This window comes from Carlito syrichta, unplaced genomic scaffold, assembly GCF_000164805.1.
Source record: "Carlito syrichta isolate Samal-C Ts95f unplaced genomic scaffold, Tarsius_syrichta-2.0.1 Scaffold308688, whole genome shotgun sequence".
NCBI lineage: Eukaryota > Metazoa > Chordata > Mammalia > Primates > Tarsiidae > Carlito > Carlito syrichta.
In genome coordinates, this window is record NW_007252784.1 from 135,629 (window position 1) to 161,725 (window position 26,097).

Consider the following 26,097-nt stretch of genomic DNA (forward strand, 5'->3'; position numbering starts at 1 on the left):
GATACAATAGGTATTGTTTAAATGTTCTTTTAAATGTCAGGATAGGTTGTAAGAAATGAAAATCACTGGTGTTAAATAGTAACAAAACTAGTGATTTTGAAATATTTATGTTAAAAGGCTTTTTGAAATTGAGTCCTTAGCTTTTATGATCTGTCTTTCCACCCTTGGATATCTTTATTCATCACAGTTAGTAAATTTGATAGCTATATTTATTGTGCATTAATTCAGTCCAAAGGGAAGTCGAGAAGAGTCAATCTTTGTCCAAAACACGGTTGAGTTTAAATGTGGTTACCACCAATGAGTTGTCATCAAGAGCAACAGATTGGCCTTTGTATCTGGGTAGATTGTTAGAAAGGTAAGATTACGTCTTTACCAGTAACAAAAACAGAATTAAATAGCAAGTCAGTCTGCACATATGCAATTGGAAGTGAATAATCTATGATATGGCCCTGTGATTTCCATTTCTAGACATATGCCCCATTGGCAAAAAGGCAGTGCATTGGTTTTCCTTTTAAAACTAAACATTCAACCCATCACTAAATATTTATTAAACTCCTAATATCTGCAGAGCATGTTTGTACTTTTACTGTGGTTTGCATTGTATTTACAGTTCCAGAGGCTAGAAATCCAAAATCAAGGTGTTGGCAAGAATATGCTCTCTTTAAAGCCTCCCTGGTGAAGAGGCTTGTGTCGCAGCTGCTTGGCTTGAACCCTAATGATTCCTGGGAGGCAGAAACCGAGCACTATTTTTTCTTTTTAAATTCATAAAGCCTCTAGAAGAGAATCATTCTTTGCTCCTTCTAGCTTCTGATAGCCTCATGCACCAGGCATTACTTAATTCATGGTAGCATAACTTCAGTTTCTGCCTCTTTCTTCACATGGCCATCCTCTCGCTGTGTATTCTTATAGAATCTTCCCTTTGGGCATGTGGGTGTCCAAATTTTCCTCTTTTTTAATGGACACCAGTCATGTTGGATAAGGGTCCACCCTACATCAGTATGACCTCATCTTAATTAAACTAATTATGTCTACTTCCAAATAAGGTCACATCTGAGGTGCTGTGGGTTAGGATTTCAGCGATCTTTTTGTTAGATACAATTAAACCCATAGCACATGCCCTTCCAACTTTTCAGAATCTGGCTATAAACGATGACCTGCCAGCCCCTTCACCAGTCTTTCTCCTTGTTTACCATACACACTTGATATAAGGAATTACTCCTCATTTCCAGACCATACGAAATATTCTCATGCCTCTTATCTTAGCATACACTCCGTCTATTGCTAGAATATCCCTGCCTTTCCCTTGTCTGTCTGGCAAACTCCCATTTCACTCACTAGTTCCTGAAGTATTACCTCCTTAGTAAAACATTTTCTAATGTCTTCAGGCAAATTAGCAATTTACTCTCTATGCTTTCACTGCTTATTACACCTTGGATTGACACAGGATACATTACATTGGATTCTCATTGTCTACAGATCTGCCTATGTTTTCATGAAATTGTACACTCTTGGAGGGCAATGCCCATGCTTTTCCATCTTTAGACACCTCGAAGAGTGTGAGACCCATAGTAGATATTCAATGATTATTAATTAAAAAATAATATAAGACTCCCTTCCTACCAATCTTGGACTATAACAAGAATAATGAGAGACGCCCAGAAGCAACATCTCATGCTTGTGAGGAACACAAATCCCTCTTATCTTCTCTCTGCCTAAAAGAGGGATATGGATACTGAGTCTGGTGGCTCACGCCTGTAATCTGAGAATTTTGGAAGGTCAAAGCGGATGCATCACTTGAGGCCAAAAGTTCAAGACCAGCCCAGGTAAAAAAGGGAGATTCCATCCCTACAAAAAATGAGGAAATTAACTGGGCTTTGTGGAGCAAGTCTGTAGTCCTAGCTTCTTGGGATGCTGAGGTGAAAGGATCCTTTAAGCTCAGAAGTTAAAGTCTACAGTGAGCCATGATTGCACATCACAGCACTCCAGCCTGAATGACAGAGCAAGACCCTGTCTCCAAAAGAAAAAAGAAAAATTGAGAGAGAGATTCTGCCAAGGGGTCTTCACCAGTCAAGATATCTGTCAGTTATTAGAAAAGACCATAAGTGTGTTAGGATTTCCCAAGCTGGTAGAAAGCTGTATTTGCTTAAACACCATCAATCAATATCTGTAGTTTTTGGTAACTTGGTAGTGTCATACTATCGAGTGTATTATCTTTGCCTGTTGACTGCCTACAGAGGAGATGACCTTTGCTGGCTGAATTAAAGAAGCTGGCTTTTCATGAACCACATGATTGCATCATGAACTAGAAAAACAAAAGTCCACGTTTTTCCCCTATTTATCATATTGTAAAGAAAGTTTCTTTTCTCCTTCAAAGGAGAAGTGTTAATTTTCTAAAGTACTATCTCCACAAAGATGAGTCAGAAAATTCAAGTCAAGCTCTAATATTCAGAGAATTATGGGTCCAGGATTTTAGTGAAGATTGGACCAATATAATGTCTTTCTATAAGTCAGGAGATATTTCATTTCAATGAATGCTTTGCAGGAAAACTCATGGGTTCAGAATTAGATATCCTAGAATTAGGAGCTGAGTTGGTTGAAAAGGAAATTCAAATAGGTTTTCATATGCATAAAAATCAGAAAAAGTACTTCACAGGAAAGCTGTTAGAATAAAATATGCTAAAAGGCATTGAAGCCTTGGGAAAGAATGTTATATAGATCAATAATAGATTATTATCATCATTAGGAAGGTATTTTGACATCAATATGGAATTCTCCATAAAGGAGAAATTACCTTTTTAAAGTGGTTTTTAGTCTGTGTGTTCCCAAATTTTTGCTGGATTTTTTTCTGATATTGTCTAATTCAGTATTTATTCTGCCTGCCATAATCCTTTTTGGTCTTGAGGGATATGGATTCTGTAGTTTTTATCCTGACACTTGTCAATCCAAGGAGATGGCTTAAAGTGTGATACTTGTACAACTGAATTTATCCATTTATTCAACAAACACCTCCAGAGCCCCTCACTCTGTGAGACAATAGACCTGACTTCTGTCTTCCAGGAACCAACACAAATCATCAATGCAACAAACCATCAAAACAGTAAAAGTTATCAAACATCTATATATATATTTTTACTTGGAGAAAGCCCTCTATGGAGGAGCCATGAAGGCCATACCTTAAGGTTTACAAGGAGCTAGTCATGTCAAAAGTTAAGGGAAGAGCACTTCAAGCAGAAGGAAGAGCTTAAGCAAAGCCCAAGATAGAAAATAACTGAATGATTGTCTAAGCAGAGTGATCGGCTTGACCTGGTCTGAGAAAGAAAGGAGAAGAGTGGTATAGGCAGGCAAAAGTCAGAGAGGTTCAGGTCTTCCTGATCAAGGGAAAGAGTGTCAAATTTGTTTTAAGCGCAATTGCAAAATCACAGTTAAATGCTTATTGCCAAATCTAAGTGAAAGCAGAACTGAATTCTCCTGTAGAAGTTTCTCCTAGCTGCTAGCTGGTAGCTGGGACTAAGCAGCATATTCAAATACCATTACAACATATGACAACAAGAGAACATCGGGTTAAATGAGCAATGACATATGTACAGGCTTTGGAAGTCAGAGGTTAAACATGTTACCGGAAGTTGGGTCACACTGTGACCACATCCGAGAATGAGAGTGAGGACTCAATCTCTAGGAAGCACATACATTACACCTTTGTTTTTGAAGGACACAATGTAATTAGCATTTGTTAAGACCTTCTTTGTATCAGAAATTGCGTATATTGTCTAATTTCATCCTAACAACAATTTTATAAGGAAATATTACCAATGAAGGACCCAAATTTATGTAATTTGTCTGAACTCTCATCTACATCAATCCTCCCGAGTACACATCCTCTCCTAACTCCACAGGCCTCCATGAACACGTCACATGTGGAAAATCCAACCCCTCAGCCAGGCTGCTCAGCAGAGGACTCCTTGTCTGAGTGTATGACTGCTTATGGAAGCCATTTCAGGTGATCAGAAATCCATGCCCTTAAAAATATAACAAGAAATCTGATTCCTCTCCATCAAGATATTTTCAACTGACCTGTTAGTTTTCTGGGCACAGATGCTAAATTAGCTAGTTGGGTCATCACACTACTAGGCTGAGAAAGAAAATTAGATTTTTCTTTCATTTTTCACAATCATAGCTGCAAATGTTACAGAAAAGCTTTCTTATTAGGGGAAGAAATAGAACTGACTTGCTGGTAACATACTTGCAAAACCTTGTAAATGATCACTTGATTTGTACTTTCCCACAAATGACACATACAAATGCTTTAAAATTAGAATGGAGGAGGATTTCTGAGGAGCGGTGCCTTGCTGTGGTTTAGTACCTTATGTGGAAGCTTCACTTTGCACTTTTTGTGGAAACCTGTTGGGTGCAAGAAGACAGTGAACACCTGTTTATAATATACAATTTTCTAAGAAGCTCTTCTATTAGCCTTTATGATAATAAAAGAAATACAGAAAAATTTAGAATTCCATTTAAATAAAGCTTGTCCTAATGTTTCTGTGTATGCGCACACATACACATACATATACATGCATATGTATGAGATATATGAAATTTGATTTTGCTGTGATAAACAATTTTACATTCAAAACATCCACCTTAATTTCATTCTTTTCATTTGTAATTAAAGATACGCTGTTAAAGTATTTCATCCTATAGTTTATTGTAGTCAGAGTTGATGGTATAAAAATCATACAAGATGTTTTTATTGTTTTGATAAATAGATGATACAATTACCATCTCCTATAACTTTACATAGTTTCAAATGATAATAATCTGAAAAATAATCTGGTCACTCTTGAATCTGATATAAATTTTTCTGATGGGTGAAAATAGAAAGGAAATAGAAATGATCTTGTTCTTCCTGTTTAAGAATAACTTTTCTGAGGAAAGGAAGTATATATATATATCTTTTCAATGGTATTTTATTAATAACATTTTCTCCAATAGGTAAAGACAGGAAATCATGGTCTATTGATCAGCACATTGTACCTTCCTCTTTGCTTCTGAGGAAAAGAGTATGAATTAAGCAGGGGATTTTAACAGTATACATGAACTGTACAGTGTTCAGAAAAAAGTTTATGAAAAACGCTTCTGTGGAAAATTTTGCTCAATTTGTTTTGCCAGTGTTATACAATGGACAGAATTTCCTTTCTGCCAAGTAAGGTATGATTCAGGTGGTACTGAATTATATTAACAGTTTAAAAATTGTTTTGAAGATTTTAAATAAACAAAGATGAGTTTTTGATTGTTATTTTATTCTCTCTATAAAGAACAAAAAGACAAACTAATCCACAGGATACTGTACTTTAGTGCTCATGAGATGAATATGAAAATATAGAGGGAACATAGCCACTTAAATGTGAGAATGGACTTTCATAGAAGAGCTTCATGTGTGTGTCTTATCTTCTTCCTACTGTGTCATGCCAGAGCTATGTCAATCTTAAAAATTGTAAGGTAAGAGTAGTGGTGACAAGGATCAGTTCTACATAACTAGGTTCATTTTTCATATAATTAGGAGCCTAGCAAATAAGATAAGATAAAGATATGCAAATGTTTTAATGGGCAAAGTTAAAAGAAAAGAGTTGGAGTTAATAAAATGTGAAGAAATATATTTGGCAAAAGTAGACTTTATTTAAATAGCTACATGTACCAAGAAGACATAAACCCACACAGACAAAGAGATTTGGAAAATGCATAAAAGAAGAGGTGTCGACTAGTGTTTTGGATGGTAAAAGATAAAAGAAGGATTCGAGCAAATGACAATCTCAGGAACTGCACTGTACTAAGTCAGTGTATACCACAGAGGCCCTGGGAGCCTCAGCCTTTGAAAGCTGCAAGGAAACCACTTTCTTTTCTCCACAGCTTCAGTAGGCCATGGGAGTACTACCACCTGAATGGTCTTAAAGAATAGAACTCCAGATACCACCACTTACATGTCTCTGATGAAGAGGCTTCCTTGCTGCTGGTCACCCAAAAAGCCCACCCATTTACACAGAAATTCCATTTGGGTTTTTTGTATCTTGCCCTTAGTAATGTATCGACAGTCAATGATTCCTCAGACATTGGAAGATAGCCTCAAAGATGAAAGACTGAAACCAAAACAAATAGGAGAAAGAAATCAGATAGAAACAAACAATGAAGGAAACAGAAGGAAGATACTAAAACATGATAACTTTAGAGAGATAAGAGAACATATTACAAGTTTTTATTTAGTTATTATCTAGTGTTTAGTGTGTGCCAGGCACTTTTTTACTAACTTCGTAAGAGTGGCTCAATTAATCTTCACAGCAATCCCTTTCAGGTGGGCATTACTGTCATGCCTATTTTATGAAATGGCTAAGTAATTTGTCAATGGCAACCTAGTAATTGACGGAGCAAGGATCTGAACCTAGGCAGTCTGTCTAAAGTCCACTCTCAATCATTATATCTGTCTTTCCAAAAATTATAAACAGATATGAGGAAAATAGAGACGAAATAGAGAGAGAGAAACAGTCCCTACAATAAATCAGGAATCACAATGACCTTAGACTTCTCAACAGCTACCCTTGAAGCCAGAAGACAATTGAAAAGCCCTTCCAAATTCTGAGGAAAAATAATTTGCAGGCTAGAATTATATTTCAAACCAAAACAACATTTAAATGTGAAGGCTCTAAAAGAAGGTAGGTGACCTTTTTCTCCTAGGGAAGTGTGTTTCTACAAATGAGAAAGTAGACCAAAAAAAAAAAGATGATGTGAGATTTAAGCCAGAGAAGATTGGAGGAGATTAGGGAGAAATTCCATTTTACCCTCAGTGAAGAGCAACAAAACCATATTAGAATAGAGGGGGAAAAAATCTAGAGTGCTTGAACATTTGAAATTACAAGTATGATGTTTGAAATTAAACATTTAAAACAAATCACTTGAAAGATTTGCTAGAGCATTTCTTTGAGAAATACTAATATACAATACAAAAAAGTACAAATAATACAAAAAAAGACATTAATTCCAAAAACAGACAACAAAGGAAAACTAAACACTATTTGACTCCATTGTAAACACTATTATATACATAATGATTATATAAATAATGATAATAACAACTAAATAATTATAAGGAAGTTGGGAAGTGAGAAGAGAACAAAATCCTTAAGGACAAAAATATGAATCAATAGATAATGACTAATACACAGATCAAGAAAGTACTGGCCTAACATTTAGAAAAATTGACCTAATTAGAAAAGTAATTTTAGTATTGGAAGGATTAGGAAAAGAGTTGAAATTAAAAGTCTAGGTACAGAGAAGAATGGGACAGAGGCTTCTGTATCTCATTTTTTTTTTTAGTGTAAGCATTTTTATTCTTATAAAACTTAAAATGGCATTTAGAAATATAGAATGAAAAAATATTGGAGACATAAAAATTATAACTACATTTTGGATTTGATATTGAGTTACCAAAAATGCAAAATTGAGAGTCAAAAGATTGAGAGAATAATAAAGAGTCTTTATAAACAGAAATTGGGGAGCTAAACCTCCAGATCAAAGAGAAAATATAATATACTCATGGTAGTAACTTCATAGATAATATCAGTTTATAGCTGGATGTCTTATCAAAATCAATCACCAGGCAGCTTCGTCCATTTGGGCTACAATAACAAAATACTATAAACTGTATTTCTTATAGTTCTGGAGGCTGGGAAGTTCAAAATCAACGCACAAGTAGATTTATTGTCTGGTAAAGGCCTGTTTCTTGGTTGAAAGGTAGTGCCTACTCACAATGTCCTCACATGGCAGAAAAATTGGGATGAGGAGTCTTTCTCAAGCCTCTTGTATAAGAGCACTAATCCCAGCCATAAATGTTCTGTCCCTATGGCCTATCCTCCCAAAAGTCCTACATCCTAATGCCATCACACTGGGGGTGAGAATTTCAACATAAAAATTTTGGAGGCATATAACATTTAGGCCATAGTACCAAGGAACTTTAGGACTGAGGGAATTTCATTAAGTGTGGAAGAGTCTAATTTGTACATCTACCCTGATTACCTACACCTATTTTTGTAATCATGAAATCAGAGAAAACTATTATTATTGAGAGGCAATAAGAGTCAAAGCAAGGTAGCCTGTGTTGGAGAGGGGAATGAAGTAATAGCAGATTTGTCCCCATGGTGCTGAATGTTAATTATAAAACAGTGTTCTGGATTGGTTGCAGTTGTATTGATTTCAAATTTTTTTCACTTGTGTAATGATTGAACCAATTATATATTCAACCAGCAGGCAGTAATTCAACATCACACTTCCCTCAGTCTTTAGCTTTCCTGATCCCAACTACCAAATAAATCATTCCCATTTTATGCCAGGTCTTAAGGTATGCCAAGACATAGTTATGACATAGAGTGATGGTTATGAGCTGGGGCTTTGGATTGAATCCTGACTCCACTACTTCCTAGCTGTGCAAAAACTAAACACATTATCAAATAAACCCTACCTGGAAGTTGAGAATGATAACTTACTACCAAATCATGAAGATTTTGTGAAGATTACATGACAAACATATTTAAAGCACACAGCTTAATTCCTGACATATAATAAACATTCAAAATGTTGGTCATTATTATTAACTTTGAGACTAAGATTACATCGTGAATATTATGATTTTTCATCATAAGTGGATGAAATTTATTAATCATTTATTATGGTAATCCCAATATGGTCCTTATATGGCTTTGAGACCACTTAGGAAGTATATACTTGAAATTTATTAAAGCAATCTGAGTAATTCACATTTATTTTGAAACTTGAACATTACCAGTTCTCCTAATATTTTTAGTTACCATTAATGGAATCAGTACTACTCATTTTTTGTTTTACTCAGTCTTCTGTTAAACCGTTGTTTTCAAACATCATATAATGCATAGATGTAATCTAAAAAGTTATTTGTCTCTTTCAAGGCAGTTTCAGCCTGTATGATTCTTTAGGTTTACCATTCATTTTAAGTCAGTAGTCCCTGTTTAATTTATATCAGTTCTCTATTTATTTTATAACCAAGATGAGATAATGTGTTACACTCTCTTTTTAGAAATTTAAAATAAAAAATAATGTTACAGGGTCAGGATCTTCCAAGAGGCTTTACAAGATATTCAGGACCTGATCAGCAGCACTCATCTCTCAGAAACATAATGTTTTGAGCACACCAAGGCAGATCCTTTTTTGGGAACACATTCTAGTTAACCACAATGCATTTTTAAAATTTAGTATGAGAAATAGCAATCACAGATTCCAGGTACTTGATGCCCATATAAATACTGCATTTTTCTTCTGTAGTCATACCTGCACAAGAAGCCAAATCATGATTTATTCATAGAACTTAAAACCAAAACAAAGGGAAGTAGTTAGACAAATTTATTGTTGACTGAAATTGCTTGATGCATTTATCTCTCCATGATAGATTATCTTGTCAGGAGAATTAAGATACTCAAAGTTCATTGAAGCTCTCTTTTTTCTTGAACTCATCAGCTTGACTGGAAACTACAAATATTTGTCTCTGTTGTGGTACTTTTTCTGTATGAGGTAAAATGAATTAAGAGTCTCCCCCTACCTTCCTAATCCTTTAAAAGTGGTTTGGCCCTGAAAACTGGAACAAGACAAGGTTGCCCACTCTCACCCCTCTTGTTCAACATTGTGTGAGAAGTCCTAGGTAGGGCAACTAGACAATAGAAGGAAATCAGGGTCTCCAAATAGGAAAAGAGGAAGTCAAGTCCCTCTTTACTGATGTGATGATTCTATACCTCGAAAATCCAAGAGAATCTGTCAAAAACCTGTTGAACTGATAAAGGACTTTGGCAAAGTCTCAGGGTACAAGATCAATGTGCAAAAGACAGTTACATTCTTATACACCAACAACAAGCAGGCAGAGACCCAAATTAAAAGCACAATCCCATTCACAACTGCCACAAAAAAAATGAAATACCTTGGCATCTTCCTAACCAGAGAAGTGAAAGATCTTTACAATGAGAACTATAAAATATTGCTCAAAGAAATCCAAGAAGACACAAACAAATGGAAAATATTCCATGCTCATGGATAGGAAGAATCAATATTGTTAAGATGTCCATCCTACCAAAGGCAATCTACAGATTCAACATACTTCTCATTAACTTACCAACAGCATTCTTCTCAAACTCAGAAATAACAATACAGAAATTAATACAGAAACATAAAAGACCACAGATAGCCAAAACAATCCTTAGCAAAAGAAACAAAGCAGGAGGTATCCCACGTCTAGACTTAAAACTTTACTATAAGGCTGCAGTCATCAAAACAGCCTGGTAGTGGTACAAGAACAGGCATACAGACCAATGGAACAAGACAGAGATTCAGGAAGCAAAGCCTCAATTTCTCAACCAGCTCATCTTTGACAAAGTCTCCAACAACTACTGGGGAGAGGAGAACCTATTCAGTAAATAGTGCTGAGAAAACTGACTGATCACATGCAGAAGATTGCAACAGGACCCCTACCTATCGCCATACACAAAAATTAACTCTAACTGGATCAAAGACCTAAACATAAAACCTCAAACTATAAGAATCTTAGAAAACGCAGGAGACACCCTTATGGAAATTGGAACTGGCAACCGATTCCTTATCAAAAACCCCAAGTGCCCATACCATAAGAGCTAAGATAGACAAGTGGGACCTCATCAAACTGACAAGCTTCTGCAAAGTCAAAGAAACAAGAGAGCAGGGAGACAGGCCACAGAATGGGAAAAAATATCTGTCAACTGTATGTCTTACAAAGGTCAACATCTAGGATCTACAAGGAACTCAAACATGCCAAAAGGAAAAAAACAAACAACCCCATCAAAAAGTGAGCAAACGACATGAATAGATACTTCCCAAAAGAAGATATACGGGCAGCCAACAGACACATGAAAAAGTGCTCAGCTCACTCATCATCAGAGAAATGCAAATCAGAACCACACTGATATACCACCTAACCCCAGAATGACCATCATTAATTAAGAATGACCATCATTAATAAAACAAGCAACAACAGATGCTGGCAAGGGTGAGGAGAAAAAGGAATGCTTCTACAATGCTGGTAGGAATGCAAATCAGTACAACCTCTTTGGAAGACAGAGTGGTGATTTCTGAAAGAACAAGAAATTGACCTTCCATATGACCCAGCAATACCCCTATTGGGAATGTACCCAGAGGAACTCAAGCCATTTTACCAAAAAGATATCTGCAAATGCATGTTTATTGCAACACTATTCACAATAGCAAAAACATGGAGCCAACCATGCTGCCCACCAAAGCTGAACTGGATAAAAAGAAAATGTGGTACATATACACCATGGAATATTATACAGCCATAAAGAAGGACTAACATATGTACTTCACAGCAACTTGGATGGATTTAGAGTCTATCATACTCAGTGATATATCACAGAAGCAAAGAACAGAGTACCATATGGTCTCACTCATAAGTGGACCTTGATCAATTTTCATAACACTGTAAGAAAGTGATTGGCAGTAGTGTGGAAACTTCCAGGGGAGAGGGGGTGGGATTGGCAGTTGAGGGAAACTGCCAGGAGAAGGAGGGGCACACTTCATCAATGAGGGTAGCTGCATAACAAACAGTTGTATACCTAACCCTAAATTGTATCACACATCTTCAAGATAAAGAAAAATAAAGTGATTTGAGCATTACCTCATTACTGTTAATGAATGTATGGAAACTCTACAATGAAACACAAACAAGATATCCTATTATGAGAAGAAACTAATAGGCAAAATATTAATTTCTCATGTAGATTTGATATAGGTTCTTAGAAGAAAATTAAGCCTTGTGATAACTATGTTTAAATTGGAAAAATAAAACTTAATAACTCCCATCTTCTTTCCACTTCCTGTTAATAGAATCCAACTTGTCTCTTCCTGTAATCTTCTTCTCAAAACTTGAGCTTGTCACACCCTAGAGCAAGTCACTGGGAGAAGCAGAAAAGTGACTGTAAGTCCTTTCAATTAGTAAAACATTAAAGGTAAATAAAAGAGCTGAAGAATTAGGAAATAGGACCTCCAATGACAGAATGAGTAAATGACTTAAGAAAGCTAGATAATATAAAAAGTTTACAAGGAAACCACCATCTACCCATTCCCTTCGCTCCTTCTATAGACCAGGGGGAATATTTCATCTGCCATTCCAATGTTAATGCCCAAATCCAAACAAGGAGGTATTTTAACCAACATATGATAAGAATAAGCCAGATAGATGGAGGAAGGTACAATACTTAATTCCCCATATGATCTTGAAATCATCATCAAAATTATTAAATACAGAATAGTATAGAACTTCATCAAATGCCAGCGTGCATTCGCTACTTAACAGAGATAGAATTTGTAGAATATCTACTTCCACCAAGCCATAAACAAGTAGGAACAGAAGCAAGTAGGAACACGATATTCCCACTCAACTTCTTTGTATAAATTTCCCTTCCCAGTATTGTGGACAGAAGCCTACTCTGAGGGACCAGAAAGAAGAGAGGAGCTATCAAAGTTTAGTTGTGTCTATAATTGACTCCTTTACTTTATCATAGGCAACTAAGTTCTACAGATTTGAATGGAATATAATTCAATTTTTCTACCAGATAATCATCTTATTCTATCTTATTCTATATTAAATGTTAATTTCAGAGTTGTCTTCCAAAATAACAACCTTATTTTCTTATTTTCAAGTTTTTTATTTTTATTTTTTGAGTTGGAATCTCACTCCAGGCTGGAGTGTGGTGGCACACTCATGGCCACCCCAGCATTGATCTTTTAGGCTCCGGGGATCTTTCCACCTTAGCCTTCCAAACAGCTAGAACTACAGGCGCATGTTACCATGCCCAGCTAATTTTTGATTTATTGTAGAGATATGGTCTCGCCAAATTACCCAGCCTGGTCTTGAACCCGTGGACTCAGGAAATCCACTCTCCTCGGTCTCCCAAATTGCTAGGATTACAGGCTGAGCCACCAAGCCCAACCATTTTCAAGTTTTTAAAAGATATCTCTCTGTTCTCCTCTAGCAAAACATTTGAAGTATAATCAGGAGAATTATAGGTCACAGTTAATAAAACAGCTGTTGGTCATGATTGTCCGAGCAAGACACCAAGATGAAAAGGTGAATATGCCCAAGTTCACATTTCAGGGAAATTTTAACTACTAAGGCAATGCAGGGAATTTACAATTTTACATTCATTAAATAAGTGTAAATGCCCTAAATAAAATGTAGAGTAGGATTAATTCAAATATTGCTGTCTAATTTTAATCTTCAAGTTGATGGGAGAAGTCAGATGGAAATCCTCAGGCAATTAATGTCTCAGAATCATGGCTACTAGAGATAATTTTCGTTATTATCTCTACTTTTCTTCTACCAATGGTTTAAATTTGATGGTTTGTGTTTTAGCAATACACTAGATAAATATTTGTTGGATTGCTGAAATAACCCTTTTATGCTCACCTTACTTTCCCACAAAATATACTTTTAATCTCTGTCATTTGGCTATAATTTATTTACAATTTTGACTCATCGTTTATGATACAGAAATAATAGCTGAAAAGTATTCCATAAAGTCCTAACATTGTTTCTTCTAGCCTGGGTTATAAGGCCATTAAGATATTGTGTGAAAACAAAGTACTGAGACTTTGTACTTTTGCAATTTTCCTGTTTCAGAACATGTGTTAAGCAATAGGCTGCCTAGTGGTTTAACCACGATCAGGAAATACTGATCCTCAATATTGACTCGCCATTCACATTCTGTCTTTGACTTTTGAACTTGACGGATCACGCTAGGTCACTCATTAAACATCGTGGTGTCCCCAGATTTCCATAAAATAGTTGAGCATTGACAAAAAGCATTGCCACCTTGTCATCTGAGAGTTTTTTGAAGATCAAGGAGTTTGACACAGATTGTAATGGAAACTTGAATATCATATCTGTCTTTTAAATCCCAGTAAATATTTTTCTTGAGTAGAGGTAAGATTGGAATATTTACACTTCCATCTGTAATGAAGGAAAACATTCATTTTATTTACATTTTAAGTAGTTCTTATAATGTTAATGATGGTAAAATGCCTAGAGGTCATAAGCTGAGGTTTTATATGAACTGCTTGAGTATAATACGCTTCAAAATTGCATCAATTTGAGTACAGCTATGGATTTTATGACTGTGAGTGTTCCCTATTCTTTAATTAATATTGTAGAAATATAAACCATAGCAAACACTACTCCAAACTTAACTGTTTGAAATATCATGCCTCTTCAGGATCCACAAACATTTTTGACATGAAACAATACTCAAATGATGCTATATAATAAAGCACCTCCTTTACTAGTATTCCTTTTATTCTCAACAAAAACCTATCATGGAATAAGTGCAAGCATTATCATTCCCATTTTATTGGTTTAATCCACAATTGAATTAAATTTCTATTCCTAGATGAAGAAATGGGAATATAGAGGGTGCAAAAGTTTCAATTAAGAAATATAGTTTTTCATGACTTTAAATTTCTTAAGAAATGAAACAAAAAATTACTTAGGCCCAAACAGAAAGTTTAAAAGAAGATATACTTCTAGGGAATTACCCAACCTCAGCATTCTCAGGATTTCCAGTGTTTTGTTCTATGTCAGTATTTTAAAAATACCAGCCCAATAATTCTTGAAAGTAAAAGTCTGCTTTTAATATCTGGTAGAAGCAACATATTAAACACAATCTTGGCAAGTTTATTCCTTCAATTCTTTTACAGGACAAAAATGAGTTGTTTTTTTCACTAGTCAAGTTGTCTGATATATTGTCAAACAGCATGTAGTAGACATTCAATTGAATGTTAAATTAAATAGTGAAATTTGGGCCTTGGGGGGAGGGACTTAAGAATGTGAGGGAAGACTGAGAAACAGAATCAGTTGATTTGTCACCTAGACAAGCTGCTGATTAAGAATATGACACTATTGCTTTTCAACCCAGGGGATTTATAAACAGAAATCTGGGTTTATTTTCTTAAACAACACTGCCTCTTTCTTTCATTTTTTCTTTCTTTCCTTCCTTCTTTTCTTTCTCTTTCCTTCTTTTTCTTCCTTCCTTCCTTTCTTTCTTCTTTCTATTTTTACTTATTTATTTGTTTGTTTGAGTCAGAGTCTCTCTGTTCCCCAGACTGGAGTGTAGTGGGACAATAATGGCCACCACAGCCTCGTCCTGCTGGGCCAAGGCTATCCTTCTCTCTCAGTCTTTCAAATAGCTAGAACCACAGGCATGTGCCACCACGTCCAGCTAATTTTTTAATTTATTGTCAAGACTAGGGCTTGCCAAGTTGCCCAGGCTGATCTTGAACCTGTGGGTTCAAGCAATTCTCTCGCTTGGAGTTCCCAGAATGCTGGGACTACAGGCATGAGCCACTATGCCCCACCACAACACTGATTTAACAGAACAAAGGTTTCGTGTACACTGTGAGTCTCTCTTTGGTAAATCCCCGTTTAACAAGAAAGTTTGATCTTCTTGCTTTTACTTATGGGTATCTTGGTTTTGACATTATAATAGAAATTTTAAAACTTTTAGTTTGAAGAGGAAATTCTTACTAAGTCATGTTAACTCTACTCAATGTATTAGAGACTGGGTGTTTCATTTGAGGGGAATAGTGATTCTTGAGCTCATCACTGGCACAAATATCAATATATGACATTGTAGAAAGAACCTCTGGCTAATTGGGGATTCTGTTTATTTCTCTTAACAAGGGCTTTACAACATAATAACACATTTAAAAAATAACAAATATGTAATCATTTATCTCTATCATGTTCCCATTTATATTTAGAACTAATTTTTGTTCATACTCTATTTTTAAAGTATAAGCATACACACTTTAAGTAGAATTAATACTGTTTAATTAATATAGTATTTTATCTCCCAACAGTTTAATATATGCTTTAAATAGAATTAATACTGTTTAATTAATACAGTATTTTATCTCCCAACAATGTTTATTAAAAAAATGTAAAATTTGCTACCCTGAGTATTCTATTACTTTTTTTAATAGTAAAAAGCCACCATCTCAAGTTTTATTTCATTTATTGGATCTGATATTTTCTTCCTTAAATTAATAGAATGTGTTTTAGATTTATTTTTATATATACTGAGAAAACGAGTTATATTTTAAAAGCCTTATGGTTCTGTGATAACTGCAGGCATTTCTAAGTATGAGATTTGGAACATATCTCACAGACTACAGCAGGGATGGGACAATAAATAGTTACCAAAGAAGTGTGGTAAGAATAAAAATTACCCATGTAGCTGTTGAAGTCATATCCTGACCAAAGGAGGAAGTTGCAGGTCACCGTGCTCAACTTTATCTGATGCTGTACATCAGACACAGCACACTGCTGACTGTTTTCAGTTGTTTCTGTAACAGAAGAAAGTGCCCTCACTAGGAGTAGTCTGAATTCAAAATGCTGAAGAGAAAACCTTCCAACGTTTCAGAGAAGGAGAAACATCAAAAACCGAAGGTAAGATAATTTCATACGTAGTTAAATAAAACCAAATCATTCTAATAGAAAACACACACATGCACACACACATTTGCGCACACACACACATTATTCTCCTCTCTCAGCCATAAATCAATTCAAGCATAGAGTTGAATACCACATGCAAATATGGAAAAAAGTTAATTGCAAATTTATATGTTAAATAACATCTGGTAATACTTGTCTCTAATTTTTGTCTTACAGTGCATATTTGAACATCTACATTTGTAACTGAAAATATGATACCTTACTGTAGATATATATGTTTTTTATTCTTTCTTTTGAACTAACATTATTGCTGTAGAAAGGACTGGGCTGTGTTTTGAGAAGCCTCAAAACCCCTTAAGCTGGTAGATTTGAAAAATTAGTAATGTATGGACTTCTACTCTTGCTTTGTCTTGACAATGAGTGTCACTTAAAAAAAAGTATGACATAGGATAAAAATGTTTGCATTCTACTGTAGAGCTCTAAATTAGATTCATTAATAACATAAAATAAATATTTATGAAATACTGATGTCAGAAAATTTTTTCAATACTCGCATATTTCTCAAGATTTACAAGTAAATAAAATTTTTATTCAGTTTGTTAGATGAACAACAGCTAAGTTCAGATTTTTTTTCCAAATAATTGATTTACTGTCTATCAGTGTTGATTCGGGAGGTGTTCATTCTCAGAGAAGAACTCTGAGAACTCTGAGTTCATGAGGCATTGAACAATTGTCAATATTTTGACACTCTTTGGAAATTACCATGCAAGTTTTTAAAACAAATACCTAAAAATAAATAATTTCTAAACATTGAAAACTAAGAATAAATGATTTTCAATATTCATTTTTTTCTGACAAAAATAAATCTGATAAAAGACAAGCACCTTAGTTAGCAATATGGCTAGATAACATATCATGATTTCTTTTTCCTGACATAATAAAAATTCAAAGTAAAATTTTCCAAAGAGTACAAAAAAAGTTTTAAAAGCACCACTTACACGTCTATCTAAGATTAATTTTGTATAAAATGTACTATATTATATGCAACAAATATTCTCTTGACAATAGTAGGTTTGGGAAGATCACAAAAGTTAATATGAAAACAGAATTTTCCTCAAAACATTTATTTATTTATCTATCTATAAATCTAAAGGGAGAGGACCTCAAAATGACTGTATTTGTAGTGAGCCACTATCATATTTACGTCACTAAACTCTTTTCAGAATGATACTTTAGTCTATTATCATGCTTTGGCTTAATAGCAGCAACTATTATAATATAAGTAGAATATTGTTCATTTTATTGACTTTCTCATTCATAAAATTAAATATATATTTGATAAAAAATCTGGAAACAAAAATGTATCACAAAAAATAGTCACACTGTAAGCATATTAAATTTTGTTGTGAGTGAATTCTCATTTTTTTTTTTTTGAGTTGGAGTCTCACTCTGTCGCCCAGACTGGAGTGCAGGGGCCGCTCCCGGCCACCGCAGCCTCGACCTGCTGGGCTCCGGCGATCCTTCCTCCTCAGCTTTCCAAGTAGCCAGAATTACAGGTGCGCGCTACCACGCCTGGCTAATTTTTTGATTTATTGTAGAGATGAGGTCTCGCCTGCCCAGGCGGGTCTCGAACCCACGGCCTCAGGCAATCCACTCACCTCAGCCTCCCAAAGGCACGGGATTACAGGCTGAGCCACCAAGCCCGGCTGAATTCTCATTTTCTTTAAACATATGGTTTCATCTTATATGAATTTAAAGAGATAGGAGAGTATATAGGCACAGGTGTGTTTTTCATACTTCCCAAATCAGTGGGATCTTTTCTTTGTAATATAGAAGTGTTATTTTTTCAGTTATTTTCATTTTATATTCAAACAACTCCTCTTTCCTCATGATTTGCACTTATTTTACTGGGTTATTTTCTTTGAATATTTTTGGATAAAGAGCAAATTCATGATAGATGGCAGAGGTGGATATTATGATTGTCCTTACAAATAAATAACTGGTAGAATGAGGAGTGCAAGTCCTTTCATCTCCTGGAAAGGAGCATGCCATATGTATCTAAAAAGATAGAACCATCAAGAAATCAGTCTTAAATACAGGGAATCACTGTCTACACTGATTAACTACATACCAGATGTTAGTTTACATCTCCTAACATTCTTTGTATCACACTCTCACAATTTCTTAAGAAATGTTTGTTTGCTTGTTTTATTGTAAATGCTGTAGTTGTTTAAAAAGTGACAATGTTAAAAATGAGAGAAATGATATTTAATCATTTAGCTCATGTTAACTCTCAAGAGTTCTGTTTCAAGGGACCTAGTATTCAGTTCAAACACAATGCATATTATAACTAATGTTACCTCAAAGAAAACTTATGAAACTTTTCAATTGAAAAGGAAATAAATGGAGAAGGACTTTGTTATTAGTATTTTCACATAGGTCCTCCAGTTCTGAGAAGGTTTAAAACATTCATGAATGTAACACACACACAAATAGATCTTATGAGTCCCATATAAAAATAATTTATTATTTTCTTACATTTATAAGACTTACCAATACTCAAATCAAAAAAGAATAAATCTGAACATGTGTTAAAATACAGTTTTGCCATCTGTAATTTTTATCATAAATGTGTCCTCTTTTTCATCCTTTATTTCTGTGTTTCTCTACTTTGAATATGCATTTTTTTTCCAGTAGCTCATAAATAAGATCAGTAGCATTCAAGTGTATAAGACATTTATTGCATAGACTGAGAGGCAGAGTTCATAGATATTCTGTAAGGGAAACTGGAACATCCTTGGAGAAGTATTACAAAACTAACTGCATGTACTGGAATGTTAATAAATTCTAAGGAGTTTGATATATCCCAGAAGCTTGTGGTGTATAAACAAATTCCAAGTCAGGAAAGAAATTTGATGAGTTACGGCTACGTATTATATATTTAGATTTGTTCTTTAAAAATAGTCTTGCTTAACACGCATGTGAGGTGCTGTACCTTCCTTCTTGACTTTTGTTTTTATCTTCTTACTACCAGTGCCCACAACCAGTTTTAAAAACTTTCAAGCATATCTAGGATTCAGATTTGATGCATTTGTTGCACTATACACTATATGACGGAAACCCCCTCAAAAAACTGAATTATCTTTTGGAGTGCAGGCCCTTGTAGTAACTTGGAATTTGCTCCTCCAGATCAAACAGTCAACCAAAGTTTTTGTCTGGAAGTTCTGAGAAGGTTAAATCACAATTTGCAGAAGAAACGTCCTGAGCTGTGGCAAACAGGCAACTGGTTCTGCCATGAAAATGCACCTACCCACACCATGCTGAGTGTTCAGCAATTTTTGACCAGAAACAGCATGACCCCTGTGCCTCACTCTCCCTATTCACCTGATCTGGCTATGAGGGACTGCTTTTTTGTTTCCCTGGATGAAAAAAAGTCTCCAAAGATAAATGTTTTTCCCATGTGAAAAAATGACAGAAGCGCTAAACGGCATCCAAATTAACGAGTTCAGAAACTGTTTTGAGTAGTGGAAGAAGTGTCTTGATAGGTGTATTGCAACAAACAGAGAGTGCTTCAAAGGTGACTAAAGTTTAAACATGTAAGAATACACTTTTTTAATAAATAAATTATGTTGGGGGGGTTCCCCCCTTGCAAATGCTTCAATTATAGAACCTAACAATTTTCCATGTCTATCTTCAATGAAAATATTTTATTCCAGTTTTCTAAATTATTTTAACTTCATTATATGCTCAGAACTTTTTGCACACTTATTTAATATTTGTAACTTTGAGAGAGTCACTCTTATTTAACCTTATAAATTAAGAACCTAAGTCATAAAGAAGGTTAATTTCCTTGAACAAAGAAACATAGAAGAAAAATAAAACTGTGTGATGTGAAATACATTGTCAATTTTCAATACTTCTGTTCTTGTCATGCTATCATTATAAGCAACAGAAGTGTATATATAGCTTCTGTTTCTGTGTTAATTACCAGTTGACTTTTTAAGGCAAACAAGGAGACCATATCTTTAAGTACCTCTGTAAGTTGAAAAGGAATTTAGAAATTCCTTCTATCTCCTACAATGTAGAAACTTGTATTTACACACACAACTTTTTTTACATACACACTAACAGACTTGCTACCAAGAAGAGTTAAACTACACAGCACTAGCTAGTATCTGTACTTGAACCAGGCTGTATATAGTAGACTCAAGAAACTTCATTTACTCTACAATTATTTATTGAGTGCCTATTACATTAAAAGAGTTCTGCTATTACTAACACCTTGTATCATCATTAGGTTCTATAATTTAAGCATTTATTGCATATAATGCAATAAATGCATCAAATCTGAATCTCGGTGTCTACCATATTTCAACACCTACAATTCTAAGAAAACAACTTTCTTATTATTTAAATATTCAAATTGCCAAGAAAACACAACCTTAAACACTGAAGTAAGTATAACCATATATCTTCCTTCAGTACCTAGCATAACACTTTCAATGCCATAGGCACTTGATAAATAATTGTAAAGAAAATTTTTTCTTGAGTCTACTATATATAGGCTGGTTCAAGTATGGATACTCACTGGTGTTGTGTAGTTTCACTATTCTTGGTAGCAAGACTGTTAGTGTGTGTGTGTAAAACAGCTTGTGTACACAAACACAATAATTCATTTTTAAGCTTTATTTTAAGAAAAATTCCATACCAAATAGTGTACAAGAAAACTCAAGAGATACCCATTGTTATATAGCAATAGACCTTTGTTCCAAGTAAGAGAATAATGGAAGAAACTTTGAAGCTGAAAAATGAATAAATCTTACAAATGAAACTTGGTAACTATAATTAGAACATCGTGGTGTTTACTTGGCTGGGATTAATGATCTGTGTTAATAAATTTTAACCAAGATTTTTCTTTTAGTAAAGGAGATTCAAGTACCATTGTTATTTGTAAGGTAAGCATTGGAATAATAGCAGTTCTGGAAATAGTTTCTTTCTATCATTCTTTTTCATCTAAAGTGCATACTAAATGAGATAGCATAAGTGTCACAGATGCTAATTTTCACTAGCACTGACTGAAGTGACATTCTTTACCATATGCATTTGATCCTAGCAATGATGAGAGGTAATGAGTTGATTATGAGCTGTTTTCACTGCACTGCCCACTGTGCAAATTTATGCTCCTAGACAAGGATGACACATAGTTGTAGCATTAAAGAGCTTTTTTATTGCTTTTTGTATCAAAACTGTTAAGATACATTTTAGCTCTTATCTAACCAGGTGTAAGAAAGGAAAGAAGTATTTACATGCATTTGAGGCCAGGCCCTTGCCCAAGGGGTTCATATCCATGATTTTTATTTAATCTTTTTAAGACTCTTATGAGATAGGCAGTAGTCTTATTCCCAACTCACAAGGAAGAACTCCTATAGATGTAAATTTTTTTGTCCAAGTTAACACAGCTAATTAAAAAATAATAATAATTTGGGATTTATAGGATAGATTTTGCAAATAAATATCCACTTTTAAACTTTTGGTTATTACCTCCCTCCTCTCCAAAACATGAAAATTCTCTCAAACTATTCCCTTCAATCAGAAGAAAGTGGAGCGTAAACTATGTTAAAATGTATCCCAAGGGTCCCTAAGGTTGACTTGAATCTAAGTACTTGCTACTCATTGTGGTTTTTCAGACAGCAACATTGTCACTCCAGGAGCCTGTAAATAATGTAGATTTTCCATTCTGCCCCAGGCCTGGTAAATGAGAATATACATTTTAACAAGATACTCAGGAGTTCTGTAAGCACTTTAAAATTTGGAAATGGTGTTCTGTACTCAAGGTTTTCAACCTAGGTCAAACTTCTGGCTCACTAGAGAGCTTAAAAAAAATTACTAATTGGGATCCATCCACAAATATTCTGATTTATCTAATATAAAATGTGGCTGGGCATTAATAATTTTTAAAGTTTCTCAACCTGGCACAATTTTTTTCTACTTAATCTTTTCAAATGACTTAGAAATTAATTCCCTAATCCATTCAAAGATTCATTAATTCCTTCTTCAATGCAGCAAATTATCTATTGAATGTTTACTAAGGACAACATGGAGAACAAACTTTAGATGCAGAGGTGACCAAAACAAGGATCCCTGCCCTCACAGGATTTACATTAATGGGGGATGGATAAGTAAATTAAAAACGTGGTATGCTAGATAATGATAGGGATCAAGATGGGGGAGAAAAGTAAACATGGAAGAAAGATGTGAAATATAAGGAACTGGAAAAACTTGGGGAGGATGGGGCATTTGAGAAAAGACCTGAAGGAAATAAAGGAGCTGGTCTTGGGTTTGGTGGAGAAAATTATATTCCAGGCAGAGGGAAGAGCAAGTGCAAAAGTCTTGAAGTGGGACTGTTACTGGTGTATTTGAGAAACAATGGGACAAGTGGGGCACAAATGCTTCATCTTAGAGGGTCTTCGAGGTCACTAAAAGAATTTTGGCCAATAGTGAAAGATTTTGAAAAGTGACAAATCTTACTTACAGTTTAGTGTTTTTATTTTGGCTTTCATGTTTCAGATATAATAAAGGGAGTCAGGAGAGTAAGCAGGGAGACTGGTGGGGAGGCTATTGCAGAAATTAGCAAAAGACGTGTGGCTCAGACAAATAAAGTGACATGTTGAGTTCGATATTGCGAAACCTATTAATTTGGGATCTACTTGTACGTATTGTATCCATTTGCATATGTGCAGGAAACTTACCTAATGTATTCTAAAGATGGCAAATTGAGTCCACTGCTCTGCACCATTCTTGCATCCAGTTGGTGCCTGCATTCCAAGAAAAAAGGTTCCATTCCACTGCTTACAGCCACCAGAAATTCACCCCAAAATTGATGTCCCCCTTCCCAAAGGGGTTTTTGCCTTGTCTTTAAAATTACAATTTGCTACTGGATTTAATTTTAGTTTTCAGGTCACCTAAAATCAAAAGATGAACTGGTAACTTGTTCATTTCACCATGTTTAATTGGTGAAGAGAGTTAAATCGTTTTTAGCCTTAAACACTTCTCTCCAAAGTACTAATTCATTTTAGCTTTCCTATTTTACAGAATATGAATCTGTAATCGAAGTTTATTCCAAGCAAGTAGCGAAAGATGTGGAACCAAGTAGATTAGTGTGAGGTTACAATCCCAACAGGGCCTTCAAAGCGTTAGGTCAGACCTAGGGTGAAGTTGAGCGATCCGGTGCCATGTGAAAGATGCAAAAGATTGCACAAAAGTTAGACCGGAGAATATAGTTTATTTAGAAAGTAAATGAGAGACAGACAGAGAGATTGATTCACCTCTTCAAGGTAGGAGAGGGAGTCAAAGCTTAGGAAACATGGCGGTGGCAATAGCTCAAAGAGCACATGGCCATACCAGAGCTTAGTAAAGCAATGGTAAATGGCTGCTTCAGGATGAATCCTTTTCAACTTTCCCTTCAATAGGGAAAGGTCATTAAGGTGATGGGTTGGTAGTCTGCTCCACATCATCATGGAGAGCAGGTAAGCACAGATACTGAGGTCAGGTGACAGTGGGCAGGCAGATGAGTGGATCAGTCACATGACTGCTACCATGTTGATGGGGTAAGTGTTATGAAGATCAGGAAGAGCTGATTAGGCTAATCTGTTTACAAAACAAGCTGGGGAGGGGGTTGTAAAGCAATTATTAATAGCTACCTCTGAGAAACCGGTTCTGTCCTTGGTTAGTGACTAGAGGATAAATTAAAGTGAACTGTGAGAAAAACATGACAAAGCTAAGGAATGTTAAAATGGCTGCTCACTGGGTATATTGACTCCATGTTATTTCCTTTCAATTAAATATATTTGAAAAGTGATCAGCCAATAGGCAGAAAGATCAGGAGACAATTGGCTAAGAGAAAGACAGCAGTGTAGCCTTCTCTTTGTTTGGAATATATCCATATTGGATATTGTATCCAATAGGTAGAGTATAAAGTCACTACCTTGATACCAATGCACTGAATTTGTTAAAGTTCAATTTAACCTGGTACTTACCTCTTTAATCTTTTCTTGCTTAGTTTTGGAGATGAAAGTCTTCATTACTCCTGAAAATTGTGTGTTTTTTAAATAATCGAATTTGTACTCTATATATCTAAGTTTTTGAACTTAGCATTACCAAACTGATCCATTTCTCTTCCTTTGTAATGCTAAGGATTTAGATGAACTTTCAGAAACAAGACATTCATATTAGCTTCTTAGTAGAAAACAAAAATGACCTCCACTAAGAACTGACTAACAAGAATAGAAGAAGTTTTCAAGCTGTCTCTGGTAGTAGATGAAGTGATTCTTGCATAGAGAGAGCCATTAGTCACTCTAGCTGGCTAAGTCCCCTTTCTCCCCTCATATGAGGAGCTTTGAAGGTTTCCAGTCTGTATGAATTTGCTAGGGCTGCCACAACAAAATACCACAGATTGTGTGGCTTAAACAACGGAAGTTTATTTTCTTACAGTGCTGGTGGTTGGAAACCCAGGATCAAGGTGCTGGTAGAATTGGTTTCCACTGATGGTCATTAAGAGAAGAGTTAATTGCAGGCCTCTCTTGTTGGCTTACAGACAACTGCCTTCTTGTTACCTTTTCCTCTGTGCATGCACACACACCCCTGGTCACTTGGTTTCTGTCTCTGTCTCTGTCTTTCTCTTTCCCCCTTTGTGTGGTGTGTGTGTGTCCTAATATCATTTTTTAGGACACCAGTAGGACTGGATTAGGGCTCACTATAGTAGCCACGTGTTTAACTTGATTATCTCTTTAAAGACCTTATCTCCAAGTACAATCACACCCTAAGATTCGAGGGGTTAGGGCTACAAAACACAAATTTGGAAGAACTCAGTTCAACCTGTAACCTAGTCCATGAACTTCCACTAATTGAGTGAGGATTTGATTTTCAGCTGCTTCCTTCCCCCTACCCCATTACCTAGATCCCTCTTCACTCCCAGTCAACCAGTGCCTTAAGGCTGCCAGCCACATTTGACCTGGACTCCTCATTGTCATGCCTCCCTTTTACTGACACTCTCCAGTCTTTTGTCTCCTTTTCTTTCCTTCCTCTCATCTAAACACACCTCTGCTACATCCCAGCAGGCCTCCATTAGGAGTCATTTGAAAACAAACAAAAGTAAAGTAGACAGGTGGCTCAAGCCTATAATCCCAGCACTTTGGGAGGCAGAGGCAAGAGGATTGCCTGAGCTCAGGGATTAGAGACCAGCCTGAGCAACATGGCGCGATCTCGTCCCTACAATAAATCATAAAATTAGCCAGACGTGATGGCACACACCTGTAATGCCAGTTACTTGGAAGGCTGAGGCAGAAGGATCGCCTGAGCCTAGCAGATCTAGGCTGCGATGGCAGTGAATGTACCACCCCATTCCAGTCTGGGCGACAGAGTGAGCCTCTGACTCAAAAATAAGTCAATAAATAAATGAATAAAAGCAAAACATCTGCTCTATCCTAATGATGTGTTCTGGCCATGTATCCTATACGTTCTGGCCATATATTAGA

At 35.5% G+C, this 26,097-nt stretch overlaps 1 protein-coding gene across 2 annotated transcripts in view; it reads left to right on the plus strand.

Moving 5' to 3' along the window:
* The window catches only part of SAMSN1 (SAM domain, SH3 domain and nuclear localization signals 1), a 91,123-nt gene that overhangs the window by 24,068 nt on the left and 40,958 nt on the right, over window positions 1-26,097 (plus strand). The window contains exon 1 of one of the 2 annotated variants that reach the window (XM_008065619.1): window positions 16,399-16,555. The exons of the other annotated variant lie outside the window; for it this stretch is intronic. Within the exon in view, the coding sequence (XP_008063810.1) occupies window positions 16,499-16,555 (57 nt within the window). The 5' untranslated portion in view covers window positions 16,399-16,498. Of the gene's footprint in view, window positions 1-16,398; window positions 16,556-26,097 lie in introns of those variants that run through there. 2 annotated transcript variants of the gene reach the window in all.